The sequence below is a fragment of the Syngnathus scovelli genome, chromosome 15 (assembly GCF_024217435.2).
Source record: "Syngnathus scovelli strain Florida chromosome 15, RoL_Ssco_1.2, whole genome shotgun sequence".
Classification (NCBI taxonomy): Eukaryota; Metazoa; Chordata; class Actinopteri; order Syngnathiformes; family Syngnathidae; genus Syngnathus; species Syngnathus scovelli.
In genome coordinates this window covers 1,950,410-1,970,902 of record NC_090861.1, presented here as the reverse complement: position 1 = coordinate 1,970,902, position 20,493 = coordinate 1,950,410, and the positions used below count along the sequence as shown (strand labels likewise).

At 41.5% G+C, this 20,493-nt stretch overlaps 1 protein-coding gene across 1 annotated transcript in view; it reads right to left on the bottom strand.

Annotated features, from left to right (window-relative positions):
- Positions 1–2,300: 2,300 nt before the first annotated feature.
- Positions 2,301–20,493, bottom strand: part of kctd16b (potassium channel tetramerization domain containing 16b) — a 32,089-nt gene continuing 13,896 nt past the window's right edge. The window contains exon 2 of the mRNA XM_049742131.2: positions 2,301–6,255. Coding sequence (XP_049598088.1) covers positions 5,798–6,255 — 458 coding nt within the window. The 3' untranslated portion in view covers positions 2,301–5,797. The remainder of the gene's footprint in view (positions 6,256–20,493) is intronic.

The window sequence follows — 20,493 nt, the reverse complement described above, 5'->3', positions numbered from 1 at the left end:
CCTTTTCCCAAAATGTCTGCTTTGCTTCTTGTGAGTGACAACCTGTGCAGCTCTCACTCCGTTCACACCTAACGGAGGAATTTTGACAGCGTGATTCTTTTTTGTTTCCTGAAATTAAAAGCATAGCACGTCTAAATGTAAGACAGAGAATTAGGTTATGTGCTTAGCCAAATCCCCCCATTGATTAAATAATTGATTAAGTTGCAAAGTTCCAAAGTATGTTTATCTTCTATAATCCCTCCACAGATCACAAGTTAATTTGGAAAACAAGTCAACACCATCCAATGTTTCAAGTCGATGTCGCCCACTGCATAGTATATTAATTATGTTTGTAATCAAAAGCAACCTCCATTAACCTGCCAAAGTGTTGCGTAAATACTACTCCTATACTTGTTAAAATGTGTTGAGCATGATAAACAATAATTAAAAAAAAGTATAGTTATGCCATGCTAGGTCATTAAAAAGCATTCATAGCATTTTTCCCCACGGAGTTGAATTGATTATTATATTTCAGTTTATCTGCTTTAACAGTGAAAGAGCTGCCAACCAAATGTCTACAACTAAGAAGAAGCAAAAAATAGATGGCCTACTTTTTGGGGAGAGCAAGACTATTGTTCTATCTCACTTCCAGTCACCACTTAAAAACAGTAATTATGAAAATGAAACAACGTCAACGTAGTGAATCCGAATAATCTTTTTGCACACAATTTTTAGGAATAGATTATCTTCGCCGGATCTGCTGATTTAACCGTGGCAGTCAATTATCGAGTTGTTTCTCAAAGAATGGTAACGATACCTCCTAAAATAAACCGACAAAAGACGCGTCACATTGCACAAAATGTTTTTTGACACGTTGCATTTTAGAAGAAGCGTAAATACATCCAAAAGCTTTCTTCTTCATAATTGCTGGGAGCCCTTCAGTGACTTGCCCACACAGAGACTTGGCACGCTCGCTGTGCGTCTATTGTGCAGCTGCCATCGCGCGGCAACTAACGTTTGGCTCGTTTCACTTCGCAGCCAGATAAAGCATTAAATGTTCTTCTAATCGTGTGAATGCAATAGTGGCTCCTGGACAACTGCAGAGGCTTTTGGATCATCCTCCTATTGTGTGTTGTGTGTTTGTTCCGCACAATGCCTGGCATTCGGTGTCATTCGGCGTCGGTTGCCCCAGCCAGCCAGCGGCGACAATGGCGGCGGGGCGCGTGCTGTGTGCGATTGCAGTGACCCGCGTATTTTGTTGCTAACGCTTACCTAAATGCTCTTGTCAGTTGTTAAATGCTAGTTAGATGATCGTGGGCTCAAAGGCAAAGCGTTGAAAAGGTGTAGTTCTATTTTTATTTTTTTGAACTTGAAGTGAGAGTGGAAATAAATTGAAGCCTCTGTGTTGTGCGTCTCAGAATAAAAGTTACTTAACCAATCAAATTTCAAATTCGTCTCAGAGGTCAAGTTGACTAGCAAAAGAGTTTGCGATAATCTGGAGATTTCTTGCCAAATTTAATATCGATCGGCCTTCATTTGGAATGGTCTGTCCGTGAACTGCCATTCCTTCCTTCCTTCATTTTTCTCACCTCCCACCCTCGTTCAATACTCCGCTCCTTCGCACCTCTCCTTCACACTCCCGTCCGCACACCTCCTCCCCGCCATTACTCGTTTTTATCCGTGTTTTCATCACAGGCTTCGGCGAAGCTCCCAAAGCAGTCTGCGTCGCCTCATGTTGATGATGGCTAATCCCTCTGAAGCTATTTTTATGCCTTTCTTTCTTGCACAGTGAGTGAACCACCCACACAGTGACATAAAATATTTATTCTTTCTTAACGTTCACTCATCGGGACTTTGGAATGGGTGTAATTGAGCGTATCGTCCGTGAACATGCTGGCGGGGAAGAAATGGCAGATCTCCTTCCATTTTTTTGCTGCTAACTAGACCGATTGTCTTGGTGAAGGTGAAAGCTTGATTTTTGCCGAACAAATTATAAGTCTCAATGTCCTTCATAAAGGTGTCATCGTCAAAAAAAATCGGCTTTTACATTGCAGCCATGAGCCTTAACAGAAGATGCAGAATTTTCATTTTTAATATCATCAAGCAGGATGTTACGCAACTGTTCTTAGCATAAAAATCTGATTTCATTAGCTGTAATTAAAAAACAAATTGTGTGTTAGCATGAGTTAGCAGTTGAATGGATTAACCAAAAGAAATTAAAATATCAGTTGCTGTTTTAATCATCCACAAATTGAGTTTTGCCCAATATATATATATTTTTTATGTTCCAGTAGTCATCGAGAATAAATACGACTCTTGGCCACTGTACAGGCTGTTTTTGTTTATTAGCTGTATTTGGGAGTGACGAATAAATTCTCTGTAGGGTCTTTAAAGGCAGATGGGACATCACCAACATTCACTTTCAAATCTTGAGGTACATTTACCAATCAAAACAATAAATACATTACAAAAAAAATAATCACATTGTTCATTTTTTTTTTTACCAATTTAGTACAGTTGTGTATTTCAGTTCCATTTTAGCTTGCGATAAAAGAACATAGCAATCAATCCATTCCAAAGTTGGAATTTTATTGGGTATTTGTTTACATCTGGAGAGGAACATTTGACACGATCAACATATTTGTGCTTGTCTTCTTTTTTTTTTTTTTTTGTAATGTTAATAGCAGTTTGGACAAAAAGATTCTTCACAACAACAGACTAATCTGTCATAGTTTTGAATACCAACATGCTCACAACAATTCAGAACCATTTTTTCCATGTGTTTGTGTGTGTGTGTATCAGAACAAACATACGTCACAACATCACACCCTTTAGTTTCAAACAGTATGTGCCGAGAATTTTTTTCTTTTTTTTTTTTTGTGTGTACTTTACATGTGAGTCAAAGGCAGGAGAGAACAGTGGCCCTACTTGTATTTGCAGTCTGGCAAAACTTTAGTTTACAAAGTCACAAACATCTTTTCATTCTTCACACTTGACTGTAGATTTGAGTCCCAATGATAGTTGAGAAAATATCTGGACCTTTGTCACCAGAGACGACAATGGAAGACATATCACTCATGGCTCGATGCAAAAAATTATGACTGTCCTTTTTTTTTGTGAAATGTGATCTTTTTATGGGACTCCATACATTGTGCAAAAAGATCTGTAGTCGTGTCTACAAGGCCTCCAGGTGTTGCTCTGCTGTGTTTCGGACTTGAAAAAGAAATATCCAATCGTGTCGAGATAAATGTTTTGTGCACAAAAATCACCTGCCAGAAATGGATACTGCTCGAAAAGCTACCAATTGATCGTTTTGTGATTGCACTGATCAGGAACAAGTCGATGGCATGACACACTTGTCACCAATTGATGAGATGCCGAAATGTAAAGTTGTGCTTTCCTTTTGTACTTCAATTGGCATATGGCTTCAAAACCCCTTGGGAGGTGTTTACATCCATACGTGTAATTGCTAATAAACAACGTTGGGCTGTTCGATACCGAAATGCTGACACATGATCCATATTTGCTCATTCATTTGGAATGATTCATTCCATTTTCTCTTTAATTCTCAGGGAGGTGTGGAAATGAGATTCTTCGGTCAGCCTCAATGAAATTGCGTTAAAGGGCTTTGAGGGAGTAAGATGAGTCTCGGGTTCCAAATGCCACACGCTGCGATGTGTTGTTTCCGTCCGCACTGGATGTCATTGGAAGCCATTCGTCATAGCTTTCTTTCCCCCTGGAGCCATAAGTGGCCTTTCTATAACCTCCATCACAACACAAGAAATACCTGTAAAATGACTTTCTATTCGTGCTTGCTTTTGCTGAATAAGTCATTATTATTATTCCAACTGGGCTGCCGATAATTGTAAATGAAATGAGAGCTGCGTTTGTTCAATTTGTGCACTCACCGAAAGCGACGTGGAAGTCAAGCCGGATGTCGGAACATTGTTCTTCTCTATCTAATGTCGCCAGTCTGACAGAACTGGGTCATAATTCAACGAGATAGAAACAATAGAAATATATGTGATGGGTTATAGGCATTTGATGTTTTCCTTCCAACCTTCCTCGAGCAACATAAACGTGGCAGTGGCTCATAAATGGCTACAAAGATACTCGAGAGATTTCGATGTCATGTACAAGGAGTATAATACTTAATGTATGGATTTATTTACATATGATACATGGCTTTATTGATTTCAAATGTAAAAAAATATTTCATGGTTGAATTTGGAACTGCATGATATAATAAATCAACCCAAAACAAAAATGAACAACATTGTGGATAACCTTTAGGTAGAAAATATATATAATTATCATTAACATATGGGTATTATTTCTTTATAGAGATAAAATATTTGCTTTATTTCTGTGCTTTAAAATGCAACTTATTTCAATGTAAATGTTTCAATTTACAATAAGCTTTGATTGTATATGTTTGTTCGATTAGGCTCTGAAGACGGCAATTAAATATGATAATATTAATAAATCCAGTTTTTTCAGGTTTTGTCCAAAAAATTAGTTCAGTTAACGGTTTAGATTGCCAACTTAGGAAATAAATGAAATAATTAAATAATAATGAAATAATGGTGATGATCTTTTATGTGTGTTATCCAAAAGTGAACCTAATAATAGTGTTCAGCTCTAAAAACAATTTTCAATATTAACTGGGCTGCACCAATAAAAAAAAAAACAATAATAATTTTGGTCAACTAATTGGAAAACACATGGAATACTTGTTCTGTCAATATTTTTTTTTGTCAGGCTTCATTAATAACTGCAAACAAGAACTGCAAATCAGCGCTGCCACCAGAGCCCTTCGTCAATAACTATTGATCAGCTTGTCAACAGACGGGAAAGAACTGTAAAACCATCCGGGGAAATTAGTAAATATCTTTTTCTCGTCCCGTGCTTGTCAAACAACTGCACCTGCACGTGCTTTGAATAGTCAGTGTTTTTGAGAATAGAAAGTAACTAGTGATACACAAGGAAAAATATTTGTGTGGGTGGATGTGCGCTCCATCAGGACTTTTATTGCGCCCGTGTATTTCTCTATGATTCGACCATCAAAACCTACGTTTTATTGCCCATCTCGGAAATTGCTCTGCAGGAGCCAAAGCAATTCACGCCGCCGCGATTTCACTCGGGGGTGCGCCTTCGCAATAGAACTCGTATTACAACAGGAAAATTAATTTGGGCTGCTGATGAAATCGTAACATTTCCTGCCTCTGAAGTGCGTCCAAAAAAAAAAGACGGTTTGTGTGTACCCGGGAAGCACTACTAGTACTATCGGGAGAGTTTATCAGCCTCATGTAGATAGCCGTGACCTTGGGGTCTAACTAAATGTGATCACGCACACGAAAAGGGTCTGCTCGGTTTATAATGGAAAGAAGTTTCGATGGTACATAACGTGGAAGGCACGCTAAATGATCACCTCCAAATTCCTTTTCACTTGGACGTTTGCAGTGGTTTGAAAACCAAATTGATGAGTTTGCACTTTTGGAGTACCCACTATCCCTTCCCGATATTCCTCTGGGTTCATCTGTCTTCCCGCTTTGGTCCTTCCATAAATTATTCAAACCTGTGAATTATTGAGCGAGATAACGGCACATACTCGGAGTAGGCGGGGGAAACTAAACGCGCACACATACTACATACGTTACGTCAATAAGAGAACAGTCTGGATTTGTATGCTTCTTTTGAGCTTCAGTCTGTCGTGGTTCGACCAACTGGCATAATGGTGAATGATTGAGTTTAATTATCTTTGTCGCAAAAGTCTCAAATGTGTAAACAGATCCTCGGCGGTCACTCGGCCGCGTTCTCAGACGCGGTACTTTCTCAACAAGTCCGCCTGCCACATGTACTTCCGCTCGGGAAACCTCTCGGGAATCTTGATCTTGCGAAAGTCTTGAATGCACCTATCCAACTCTTCCTCTACTGTCAGCTTCTCTTTGGGCTGCCTCTTCTTGCACGTGTTGGGGTCGCGGGAGCCGGAGGTCAGAGTACGCAGGAGGTCGCTTTTCCGCCGTTGTTCCGACTGTTGGAGCCTAGCGACGGGGCCTTTTTTTACAGGCCTGTCCAGAGTTTGGACGTTAGCGTGGGGCTGGCGACTGACCGGGCCGCTGATGACCGTCCCCTGGGGAGAGCCGGCTTCGGATTGGCTCTCCGAGCTAGAAGTGGAGAGCTCGTTGAAGGAGGTGCCGCTTTCGCCCTCGCCGTCGCCCTTGTGGTTCTTGCAGCAGCAGTCGCAGGGAAGCGACGACCAACGTGATGTGCCACCTGCCCAAAAGATGACATTATCATTTTTCATTTATTGCATTAATGTAACAGTGACACACACACACATACCATACCCCAACACAACGGGTACCAAAAAAGAAAAAGAGCCAGTGGGAGAAAGCCAAAGGATGAATGAAAAGTCCCTGCTCTCAAACAAAGTGATCCAACAATGAGGACAACTGGCTTTCTTCCAGTTTAATCATAGAGGGGAGCTGGCTGACTAGCTCGTATTGTTGAGAAAATTGCAATCATGTATCCACGCTGTCTATGGAAATGGACGTCAAAACACACAACAGCTGTAAATGGACTGGAAGACACCAGAGGCTACTGTGCATTATGGACTTGTGTTTGAATAATACAAGCGGCGGCCATTTTGACACTCCAGTCTATAGTAATGCGCCGTAAAATACCAGCTTTGACATTATGGCTTGTGTAATTGTTATTCTAACACCAGATTGCTGACTTTAATATTCTGGTGAGGGCATTTTTTTTTTCAAACTTTGTCGCATTGAAATGAATCTTCCATTCATTCAACGCATATTGTTAGATAAAACAAAGTCTTGTTAGCGTCTGGCAAGTACATTCATTAAATGTATTTGTCACATTCATTTTGGAAGAAAGAGAATTATTAATGAATGAACCACTAATGGCTACGTGCAAATTGGATTCAAATCAGTGGGTTGCAGACAAAAACCAGTTGAAGAGCTCAGCGTGAGCAAAAGAAGAAATGAGACACACCTAACTCCCGGAAATAGACATTTATTTTTCATACCAACCTCTTGCATAATTAAACGGGTATCTGTTGCTGATGGTCTTCTCGACCCCCCCCCCCCCCGTCAAACCATCTGTACGAGCTTTTTCCATGCATCTACTATTCATAATTGGCAGCCTTGGTTCTTTTTATGTACAGCCGGCGTGAGGCTATAAATAAACTGGTTTAAAATAAACAAACCGCACGCTTGAAGCTCCAAAGACATCATTCATAGCTCAGGAGAAGCTGATGTACGATATGGGGCACGTGGCTGAGATCTTAATCCTCGATTTATGGCAGAGTTCCATTCTTACACTAATCTAATTGGGCAGCGTTCATAAAATCAACAATTTATATATTTACTGCATCTCTGTCAGTGCTGCATATATTTGATTTCAATCTTGGGTTCACCCATTTTTCCCCGATATACCCCGCCCGCCGTGCGACCACGTATAAATCGTCACTTGAACCGAATCCACTCGGACAATTGTGCACTTGCAACTCTGCGGCCACGATTCGGAGAAGGCCGTTTTATTTTCCAGCATGACTGCCCCAATGTGCAAAGTCCATGAAAGGTGTGGAAGAGCCCTCTTCTGGATGAATGGACACAAATTCCTCTGCACACAGTCAAATCATATAGAAAGTCACCCCAGGAAACTGGAAGCTCCATATATTCTCATATTCTCATCATCCTTCTGTACAAACAATATTTTTCATGTTAATTGAACATCCAATGCAGATTAAGTCAGCAGGACTGAATCGCTTTAATTACTACTGACATTTACAAACGACTTGAAAAAAAATTCAGTTTACACTGCAGACGCACTTCAAACCACTGCGTAGGTAAACAATGCATTTATTAAACATGTTGCTAGGTATCATTAGTCGAAGCTATCATGAGTTCATTATGTCAGCGTTGGGTGAAATAGAGGCTTTGCTCGACTCGTAATTGGGGTTTTGAAAAATGACCCCAGGCTCCTGTGAATTGTTAAAAGTGCCAGCAGCCAATTTTCTTGTCCAGACCAAATTAATAGGATGGGATCTGCCAACTGTCGCTAACAAACCTGACGAACAACGGCGTGATTAAGCCTTAGCGTGGCGTAATTACGTTCACCTCACTTTAACTTTTCACATCAGGAGTCGTGGCAGCCCTACGCCGTTGGAATGGGAAATGGACACGCGACTCGTGGGGATCCGCTCATTTACGTTTTGGATTTGCCATCAAAGCTTTAGTGGAGTCCTGACAAATTGACTGGAAATAAATTCAATTGAAGACATTTGTGGGGGCATTAAATCCAATCAGTGCTAACTTGGAGATATAAAAAAAAAAGAAAAATGACCGTGCTCGGTGCAGTGTTGTAATTAGACTGTGGAAAAGGACGAATCATCAGTATGCGGTGTTGATGCATCATCATAACACATCACGTCAGCGGTAAAAACAATTTACGCAACTAATTGGAGTGAATGTGTGCAAGCTTTTTCGTTGCCATTTACACTGTACATTCATAATGGCTTCCCAATTGAAGTGCAAATTAGGTTACTGTGTTTGCTTTCATTATTGAACTTTTGCTTTCAGAGTTTTTCTCAGCGACCGCAATTTAGCTGCTATATTGATAAGCCGTTCAACCACTTTGGCAAAGTTTTGCTTCTGTCCATGTACGGTATTTGCTCAACTTGAGCTTTATTTGTTCGGCCCCTGAGGAAAAACAAAGTCTAGTTATACTTTTACGGCTGTCTCAATCTTAATTGCAAGATATCAAATGGAAAGGTCCATAACATTTAGGTGACTGACTTTTTGGATGTCCCGCTATTATCTGTTAGCAAGGAGGTCGGTGTCAGTTCGACTTCCCGCTTATGTCGTCGGAGATGTCAAACGTTCGGCCGCCATCTTTCTTTGCGTGTGTGCAGCAGTTGATTTATGTGATCTCATGTCACTTCCCTTTCACCATGCGGTGGGCAGAGGGGGCGATTGAAGTCTAGTGACTGTCAAATGTTATCTCACACACACACACACACACACACACACACACACACACACACACACACACAAACCGTAATCCCTTCTGACAGCTTCTCTGATGTATTGATCTTGTAAAATCCGCCATGTGCACTCCATCTTTTCCACAATAAAATACAATCTGTGCATCATCAAGCATATTTTTTTTCCCATTGGTAAAGGAATCAATCATCCAGTTATCAGTTTTACTCACACAACTCAAGAGCTTGTAAAGAAGCAGGTGGGAAAGTAAAATGTCTTCCATTATGTTATGAGTCATGCAAATATATATTCCGGCTTTCTTCTCCAAGGCTAGTATCGATTAGCCGGGTGCATCAGTGGAAGCATTTGGACGATTGGCTTCTTGATTGATTTCTGTCATGCAGCCCGGCTCTGTTCACGGGAGATAAATGATAGCGCAACACCAAAAGCAAATAAATCCTCCAGCCATCTATCACCCCTTTAAGCATCCATTTTCTTCAGCGTCTTCCTCTCATCACTCAACTGGTCACTCTTTGTCGTATTGTCTTCCTGGATCTTCTGTCAGGCTTTATCGGCGGATCAAGTTTATGCTCCCTACTGGGGCTTGTTAGAGTCATTTGAGCGGAGCAAAGTTAATGTCGAGGATTTTTTTCACTCTTGCCAGACGTGGTAAACAATGGCAAGGCTTTGTAATTTGTTATCAATTGGATAAATCTGTCTTCAATAATTTTATGATCGAGAGTGGAATGCAAGTGAAAGTAAAAATATTAATATGAGGACTTCCAGCATATTGATGTCAGACTCGATGTTTGTGTTACCTGTCTATTTTTTACCGCATCATCCAAAAATAAATTCTCTATTTTCGGCTGATTTAGAGGAAGGCACTTAAATCAGGGGCTGTAACTTACAAAGTTAATTCCTCGATGGATAAAAAATGTAAGCCACAAGCTGTCTGCGTAAGCCTCATTGTCAACACCACATAAGCCCGGGATCATTCACACGATGTCAATTTGGTGTTGCAATCTGACGAGTGGAAGTTTTTCCACAGGGGAGCACGCAAAAGGTGAGTCAAAGTGCTGTTTCGCTTTGGATGGTAAAGAAACAAAAACTTTTGAACCATCATGTTGCTGTAACTGTTTTGGGAGCCATTTTGAGAATTTGAAATGGCTTTGAAACACACAATGCCATTGCAAATGAAATTCATTGACCAAGCGCTAATGTGTTGATCCTCACAAGGGCATCGACCACATTCGTTTAACGGAACAAAAATGAAAGTTGGCAGTGATTCGGCTTGTTGGCCAAGGGCGCCAAAGCACAACAGACGCGCCGCGTCGTCTTTGTCTCGTCTCTGAGCTGTCAACGGTCAGATATCGATTTGGCGCTCCCCGACCCAGGAAATGAGCTATGGACAAAGATGTCAGCTGTTCGATAAAAAATTCCAAACGCGTTGGCCGTGATTGATGCTTTGGAGATATCTAGTATGCAAGGGTGGTATAATTGATCATAAGAATTCAGCATTTATCCAGCCCTCCTAGCTTTCATTCCTCTCGCGACCACGTAATTATGCTGTTGCGAGACAGCGTGAAATGATGTGTTTAACAGTTGAAAGGCTAAAAGCTGCCACATTTAATATGTGCAAGGATTCAACTCACTGTTTTTAAAGAGAACTCTAGCAAGTAACTAGTTTTGATTGAAACCCTACTCAATAGTTTTCTGCAAGGTCAAATCATGACCTTGCTAAATTAAAAAGTAGGTCACCGATTGGATACTGTATTTTGACTTGTCAGGAAATAGTCTTCCCCATTTGAGTTTGACAACACTTTTTCTTTGCAGCAGTACATTTCCATTTCTCCCCCGTGTCCATTTGACTTTTTTTTTTTCTCCTTCGAGGCTTACATTTTCAATAGGAGCCCGTGTTTTGTTTGAAGCAGCGGGGAGCTAAGCGTGCTTATATAGGAAGATGCTGCTGCCAGGGCTTCTCCTCTGAGGCCGGGGTACACGAAAAATGCAAATCACAACTACTGCATTTCCCCTTTCATGTTTGCAAGAAAAGCCGAGGAGTCATAGAGGAATTTTCGGGGGTGGTTCGACTAAGGTGAGGCATGACGATGGAATATAAATATCAAATAGCTCGTACGAAGAGTTTCTCCAGCTTGCCAGTGTTTTGAATAGTTTTGAGATGAATGAAAATGCCCAATTAACTATAAACCCCACGGCATTTCCGTCTTCAATGTGGCAGTCTGGAAGAATTTCTCTACAGATTTTGATGGAGGCACTTAAAATCTGGTCACGTTTATCGCTGCTGATTGTTAATTAAGCCTCTCTTTATCCAATTTTTTTTTCTAATTCATCATTTTTCTCCCTGATACAGCTCATCTGTTTTGCGTTCTATTTTCATGTATCTCATCCATCACTCAGTCAAATATCATTAGTAGAATGGCATTCAGTCCAGCCCGGGACTTCTATTGAAAAATAATGGTGACCTTTTATGAAGGGACTCGGGAACAGTTTTTAACATTATGAAGAAAAAATGTTGCCTTGAACAATCCTTCGATGCGGAAACCTCAGATTGGCTTTGAAAAACAGTTTTTCCATGATCCCGCTGACACACTTCTTCACAACCGTAGCAATTAAAAGATAATGCCTTGGAGAGGAGCAATTACATGGAGATGATGCTGGAGTCTACAGTACAAGCTGAATCATCCCCGTCTAATGACCGATGCATGCTGATTCATCAGTCGTCGCTGCATAGTCACAGACGAGCACAAAGGTGGCGACTGATGACTTATCTGCACGGAGCGCAAACAAACACAGAGTAATGGGCAAACAAGCACGCGGCCATTATCACTCTCCTGCAGAGAGCTCGCCAAGCGCTATCTCTGGCTTTTCCGTCACACTTGTTATCCGCTTTTCGTGCACAACACCACTGCCAGATTGGAATTCAGCTTAAAGGATAGTGAAGGTGCCCTGATGACGGCTGATGGTGTGCTGACGATGGGATTGTTTTAGTGGCTTTGGTTAAGGAAGGAGGCTCAACTGGGAGTCATTTTATGTTCTTCCATCTTGGAATTTTGTTCCTTCTCGTTCGTAGCTAACCTAATCTAAGTTTCTTATTTTAAACTTTGTTGGACCTACTTGCCAATAGTATCTCTGAATATATTTGGATTACTTTGGGTAATGCCTTCCAGGCTTTGGATCTATTTTGGTGTCTGAAACATTGCTAATCAATACAGCAATGCCCAGAATGGATTTTCTTTATATCTATGTTAAGTAGGTTATGCATCATGTTGGCAGATACATTGCACCTCCACGTCATGAAGCTGCCTCATGGATGTTAGAATTCAGGCTACCGCTCTTGATTTCCCCAGTGGAATGAACCTGATGCATGGCGGCAACATCTTCACACAAAGTGGATTCAACTCTTCCAAGAGGACGTCTGCCGTATCTAATCAGGCTCCACTCTATCACACGCTCTTTGGAAAACAAACATGAGTGAAGGTGGGCGGGCTGATGAAATGATTCCATGACAAGTGAAGGCATCAGATCATGTTAGTGTTGAAAAGTGTCTAATCAATACAGCCTTATTTCGTCGTTAAATTTATTGTGCGGCTTGATATGGCCTGTGGGTTTATCGTGAGGTTTGGTAAGCTGCCAGAAAGGATGGGCGTTCATCTTTTAGTGGATGATTACCGTATATAAAATAAAAACACGATTATTTTTCCCAACATCTAGAAGACACCAGCCAAACATTTGTTGATTTTCCATATCAAAAAAGTATTTGGTAGAAGTTTTTATGCCATGCCACTGTCCCATCTGTGAAGTGAGGAGAGGATGATAAGGAAAACATCTCCATCGGCAGACATCAGCTGTCATCATGAAGACGGCAAGGAGCGCGGACATCTGGCAGTTCAAAGGTGGTGCTGCCTTGAGGGCAACCGAGTTGGTTGCCAGAGCAGTGGAAGATGTGGAGAAGCTCCAGGCGGCTTCCCGTGGGCCTCATTAAGGACGCTGCTGCATGATGGGCTAAATAAAGGAAGTGGGCCATGGCTACACGCAACACTCCAACACACAGCGGAGTACATATGTTCTACTTCACGCCTCTTTCCATACATGCTGTGAAAGTGCCTTGGAATATTTAGTTTTATGATTTTTGAGAAATCTTGCTAAGTCAAAATTTGGCAGATTTTCTCTGTTGGTCATACCAGCTTCTGTTCGTTCGGAACTTTTCATGCATCTCATCTCAAGTCGTTCCATACTGCTTGAAGGGTAACTTCAGTGTGTGTACATTACAATCTGCTGCTATGACACCATAAATCATTTTTTTTTTGTCAGCATACTGACAGCGCCATATGGCATCTCCCATTTCCCTTCCTCAAACACCCATCCTATAATGTGATGTATGCTTACGTATTTGATTACAGGGCACCTTTCACCACATCTCCATTTTTTATCATACTGGAGCGGCTACTTATGAATGATGCAGTGGGAGAACTGAATGTTGCAATTTTCCTACAATATGTAGCTGCTTTAACAAAAATGCAATATAAATGCAAGAATGTGCGAAAAAGCGTTAGGGGTAGGGGGGGGATGTTTGGGCTCCAAAGGATTATGTTACGGGCCTGGAGAAGCCTCCAATCATTGTCAAATCAGCTCCCAAAAAAAGCTACGCATGTAAATGTAGTCCCAACAAGCAGTTATTTGCAGAGACTCCCTGAAATGTCCTCTAATCAGCTACGAGAGCCGAGTAGGATGATAAGTGTTTGCAGAATACACCTGGCAGCTGTAACGCGGAGGATGTCCGCATGCAAATCATCTTTGAATGCCAAAAGAAGATTACACAGACAGCTTCAACCTGACCCTTTTCTAGAATACTCCAAAGTCTGTGTAAGGTGTGGCGTCATGACTTTTTTTTTTTTTTGCTAATTATTAAGCATATGTTGGATTCCCAATATTTTCAGTCCGTATGGGTCTTAATCCCAAACGCCATTGTGCTCCACGCTCAATGCATGCAGCTGCCGGATTGAGATAGACCTACTCGCTAATCTTCTTTTGGCTAGGTAGTGTATTCCATTTCCTCAGCGACCATTGACAGGAATCAATAATAAGCACCGTGATAAACCGTGCCCCTCAGATTTTCTGACTCTATTACCCGCCTCTTCTGTTTTAAATCCTCCGTATCCAAGGTAACACCACTCCATTTGTACTGCCACGGTGAAATGAACAATCTTTTAATTTGTCTTGAGTATTTCCCCCGTGCGCTTTCCCACGGAGGGAGAGCTGTGTTAAATGTTTTCCACCATCCGTCAGCTTGGAGGTAATCAATGGTAACTTGTTTCCCAATCAATAGCACCACTTTGGACATGTAACATGGAAGATGTCTTTGTGAAGAAGCATGGAAAATGGTACATGATTGTGGAAAATGAAGGAGCAATTTACATGTGACAGAAAAACAGAAAATGACTCAGGGTTTGAAAATCCCCGCAGTGGATGCTCTCGGGAGATTATTTTCCCAAGCGGAATCGGAAAAACGGTAATAAGCTGTGATTTGGAGCTCGTGTGAGAACTTTATAAAGAAAAGTAAAATGGTGGCATGGCGTCAAAATGGAGAATCAGCTTTAGTGACAAGAGAGGCCGAATCTTCCAAGGTACTTTTTGAAAAGATTTGACCTATTTTTTGACCTATTTTAAGACTCGGGATTATAATATGTATTTATTTCACTTGTTTACACCAGTAAGAGAATTCCCTCTAGCATGAGCGCTGGGGAGCTTTTATCAGCAGAAAATATGAAAGCGAGAAATTGAAGCGTGATGACACAGAATGGGTAAACAGGTGAAGATTGCAGGCGAGGTATTTTTTTGGGTTTCCCCGGGCTGATGGATAAAATGGCCTGCAGAGGACACGAGTCCTGTGACATTGATGGACACTCTGATATTGCCTCACTAATCTTTCCTCCCACTCTCACACACACGCACACACACCTCCATCTCACTCTCTCAGCTCTGACTCATCCATTTTGTCTCGGCCCGATCTTGTTTGCCTGCCGTGTTTATATCCCACTTCTTCCACTCGTCTGTGGTTTCACGCGTTTTTGGATTCCAAATAGCACGATTTTATTTTTTTTCAACCCTCCAACGCCGCTGACGCTGCACCGTGTCCTTGCATGCTTGCACCGAGCAGATTCCGAACAAACGCAGACCCCTCTGGTCATTCCAAAGAAAAACAGATAAGGGAGATGCGTTGAATCTGATTCAGCAAAGTATATTTGTATTTTGTAACTGAAGTAAAATAAAAATCCACTCTAGGTTCAATTATTCATAAAACTATGATACTGTACACATTGTGTCTGAGTGTGAAAAATTGGTTTGCAAATCTACTGTAGCTGAGATGGCACTGCAGTAGCTATAATTGCGTAAAAGGGTTCAGTGTGAAATTACCTGAAGCCCATGTGACAATCTAAATAAAAACATGAAAGCTTCATGTATAATTATGTTATTATGGTAATTTGCCCACTGTTGAGTAGAGCCACGTAATACAGCAAGCCGGAGTGACTCATCCAACAATCCAATTCTGTTACTGATATTTGTATTTTTTTTTTTTGACTCCATGTTGAAGTCCGCAACAAAAATCCAAACAGCTATTGTCCAAAAATCTGCATTTTTTGTCTGCAGTCACTATTCTGCCTAATTATCAGTCCTTGCTTCTTCTTTTTTTAACCACAACTCTCTTGGCAGACAGGAATGTCCAAATTTATTATTCATGACTGTCATGAATAATGAATGTGCACTCTTGTTTCTCCTCTCACGTAGACCAAATTAGCTCACCAAAATTAGAATAACACATCTCTGTATATTACAGTATGTATGTAAATTGCTGAATACCGAAACAACAAGAATTGGTATGGTGGAAAAGCTTTTATTGCTACAAACTTGTACTTAGTTGTGGAACTTTTCTGACACGCTTGTAATAATAGAGGAAATGAAGAGCAGCTCCCTCATAGAAGTATTTTTTTTTTTCAAATAGATAACAAAAGATTTACTTCCTTGTTTAATTTCACACATGATTGGTGCGCAGGCACAGAAAGAAGCAATGATGTGTTTACAAGCTATTAAAAAGCCAATTTTCCGAACTTGTAACCTCTCGAGTGTTGTGTTTGTACATAAGTGCGGGTTACCATATATTAACGTATTTACAGCTGATTAGACGGCATGGCTTCTACAATTACAAATCATATACACAACAAGACAAAGCAAGTACTAAGAAGTGAAGTTATTTGTGCAAACATGAATTTTGGCTCTTTAAAAGTGACCACTGTTAGAAAAGCAGCGTTTAGCCCAAAACCAACAATGTGACCCGAGTTTTGTCACCAACGTGAATCATGGCCGGCTCTTTGACTTCCTGTGGCTTGACCTGCAGCACTTTGACAAGCTATTAACCGGCCACTACACTCTCTCTCTCCCTTCAAAAAAAGCCTTTGGCTTGGTAGGGGGAAAAAAAAAAAAGCCACGCAATTAAATGGACACCACTGGCACGTACTCGTGGGCTGTTTAATTCTAGCAAAGCAAACAGATATGGAGTGTGTGCGTGTGTGCGTGGCTCATTCAAAGCTAAACAATCACAAGAACCCTCCAACACACTCTCCACTCCACTCGTGTGCTTTGCTGAAGATCTCGTGGGAAGAGAAAACTGATTATTTAGATCCCACCATGCTCTAATCCATCCATCAGAATACATTTGGGTTCATAAATAGTCCGAAAACTTCAATGTGAAGCACGTTGAGTTATCTTAAAATCCATAACGCTGCCTTGCCTCAGTAAAAAATAACCTAGAAAATATGTGCCAGTTCAACTACCAGCTATTATGTCAGCACTAAATGGTTCAATTAGACATCCCTTGAGTGACCTTTGAGGTTTCCCCGTGGCGTCTTGATCATTTTTTTGCGTCCTCATTATGACCACGACCTCAATCAGCGGCGTTACCTTTGAACCCGCTTAATGCTCTTGCGGGCGTCGTCATTAGCATAAATGCTTTGCAAAAACACTTAAAGTAAATAATTGATGGCCACACCGCTGCGGATTTCAACGAAAGCAATTTGTTATATATTAATATTAATAATATATGCGTGCAACGAGACGCCGATACTATACGTTCGTCGAGGCGAGACCTAAAGTGGGAAATTCAACTTGCGTGCTGATTTGACTTTTTCTAAAAGTGAACAAACAACCTCCTAACCTTCACGCCTCTTTACCGCCTCCTCCACCCCTGCTTATATTATTTCCAATTACTCCCATAGCCTATGCATCATCTACTACCTCTCCTTACTAAACTTAATAAATCACATCAAACCGGCCTGCTTATGTTAGCCGCCGAAGGAGCGCGAATAATTTACGCTTGCGCTCCCTCGGGAGCGAGGCGACAAGTGGGCTTTTTGTGGAGCCGACGTGGGGGGAAAAACGTGGAGATGCATAAGTCCAAACATGAAAGTTTTATGATTCGCTCAGCATTGGAATGGAAAACGAAATTCAGGCAGCTATACGGTACGCATGTCGTATTAAAAGAAGGCAGTAAGTGAAAAGATCTGGTGGAATGTTGAACAACGTAAAATCTTGCATTTTTTAAAAGCTTTTACTTGCAAGTTAAAGAGCAGCAGATGGAGCAGAAAAGTCAATGTACAACTTCACAAACTTCCCCCAAACTTTCAAATTAGCATAGCAAAGATGTCAATCAACAATCCCTGTGACGGCAAAGCTCCATCCGAGCGTTGCCATGCTGGCTGTGATTTTATTCCAATTTTTTTAAGTCATGGCTTCTCCGTGACAACAGATGGCCTGTGGGAAGACCTGCGGCGTTGAGGCTTCCCTCGCTCGCTACCTGTCTGCACACACACTGAATCGGGGTGAGGAGCAGAAGACGAGATTTAAACGAGGTCAGACAGGAAGACGTATGGCGCAGTGATAGTCTTCTCCGAGCCAGACGAGAATATGGCTGCAGTCATTATCATTATTATTACTCTTTTATCTAATCCACTTGATTTAGACTACTGCCATCCTTCACAAAGCTTCTGAAATAGCCTCCTGCTTACTAAATTATGCACGGAAGACCGAAATAGACGACATAGGGACTCACTGGCCGATCCATCGCCGATGACCGTTCTGCGCAAACTGACATTTGTCTTCCTGCCCTTGATGGAGCAGGAGTTGTGACCTTGTGCTTGTTTTGCTGAAATCAATACATGTCACTGAGTCTTCAAGAGCAGCTGGCGAACTGGCGTCCGCACACAAAAAGCAGCAAGGATGATGCTAGTAAGACTGTAAAGCACACGTGGCTCAGCCCGGAGGAAACGATCGACCTTGGACGATAGATCCCTCGTTTATCTCTCCTACTGGTGATAATCAGTATTCATTGCAGCTGAAAACAAAACGCTTGACGACTTTGTGCCATAAGTCTTGACGTAAATACATAAAAATAATTACATTCAGGTTAGGGAGTCTGGATCAATTATGAAAATATTTGAGAAAGTCATTTCTTCACTGGTCATTGATTGATGCCAAGCACTTGATGTGTGCTGGTGTGTGTGTCAGTCAGCATGATGGATGACTTGGTGAGGGCCGATCGACTGGCTTCATAAGACTGAGTAAACCTGCCGCTGTGATCTTGTCTCCCCCTGAGTCTTTTTTTTTTTTTTTGCCTGCTCTCTTCACAATCCTGACCTGAATTCACCAATCTTTGATCCGACACACCTGCGGTCCAACAGCTGGCTACGATGCCATCTTGCCCTATTTCCCTGTGTTCCTTCAAATGACTGCACAGAGAAAAGTTATTTTAAGAAGCTCTCCTTGTTTACCAAGATCGCTATTAGCGGTGCAACCAGAGCAGAGTTTAACTCGAATCCGATTCAAGCGTTTGACAACGCAAAGCTAGTTTTATCCGTGTTCACGTACGCGGAACGCTCTTCCACCTAATTGGCTTGCCAGGCTGATCAATAGAGAACTCAACTGTGTTGTAATGAGTAGCAGAAGTTAAAGCGAGCAATTAAATGTAGTCATAAAATTCTCGGAATCAAATGTAATCAAGACCGTATTTATGGTAACCTAGCGTTTATGTAAACAACTACTTTTAGTAATTGATCATCTAGAAATCGACGCAATCGTCATTGATCATTATTGACTTTTATGTGCAAATGTAAACTGGAACGGCCTCTGCCGTGATTGAACCATTAACAGAAGCCATTTGTGAATTTATCTGTCACTAGGGTGCTTATACTGGTAAATGGAGGTTGTGCTCATTTTTATTCTGCCAACAAGCCCAGCGGTTCCATTGGGGCTCACACGGACAAAATGTCAAATCAATTCCTTTAAATTTTTTCAACTTTCTGTTAGTTAGGAGACTTTTTGGTTGGTGGGGAATAATGGAATTGTACCATTTGGATTCGGAGGCAGGTTGATACATCATCCGACCCTAATTGGTGGTCTAAAAAGCAAGCGGGGCACGTTGGAAACAAAGACAACATGAGAAGATTTTGAAAGGCACTGCAGAGAGAAAAAAAAGTCAAGATATTGACCCAGGAGGAGCCATAGAGTGCTGAGTGTGTCTGACATTTGTAGAGTTGGACTTTTACTGGATGAGGAGAAGGGAAGAGATTAAAATGGAAGGAGCACATCACTTACGGGCATCTTGAGGAAGGCTCTAATTTATTTAGGACAAGGGGACACTTGTCATTGATGCCAGGCAGGCACAATAAGTGTTTCTGTCAATTCAGGTATATTGATTGAGGACAAAACATGACCGAAAACCACTAAACATGACACTTACGGGAATTCTGCATCGTATTTTCTTTTTATGATCTCGTATCCCGGTGGACTTAAGTTGACTTTGATTACTTGACACATATTGACATGTTCAGATTTGTTTTCACTGAAAAAAGAGATTGCGTAATACCATATTTGATGGGTGGACAGGCACTCCAGAGACCGAGTAAGTGAGTGGCCGAATTATTTACACAAACCATTTTCCTCATGGCTTTTGAAACATTCAAATAAGCTTAGAGTTACTCAAAGGTTCCTAGCTTCCATTAAAAGTCAACGTATTGCGCAACATCATTACCTGGAGGCAATTTTGATGCATGGTGCTTGGCCGCCCTTGTACTTAATGCTGTTGTCTTTCTATCATCATTAGTCAAGCAGCGAGCTCGCAGTGATGAATAGCCACAGCGTGAAATTGCCTCGGTCGTTACGATTGATCTATATTTTTTTAATTTTAACCCACCCATTTCCCCCCCTTCCGTGTGTTCCCTCGGGAGGTTCAAATAATCAGCAGGGGAGTTCAAAGGTCATCTACGATGACAGGAGAGAAACGCGTCGGGTGCTAGCTGCTAAATGCCACGGGCTGGCTAGTCGGTGTTACAACGCATAGCCAGAGGCGAGGTCATGAGGTGCGATGAAAGTAAATCCTTCATTTCACCGACCTGGTACAAGGCCAGAACGCCGGCGGGCTGAAGGCGAGCCGAGGGCC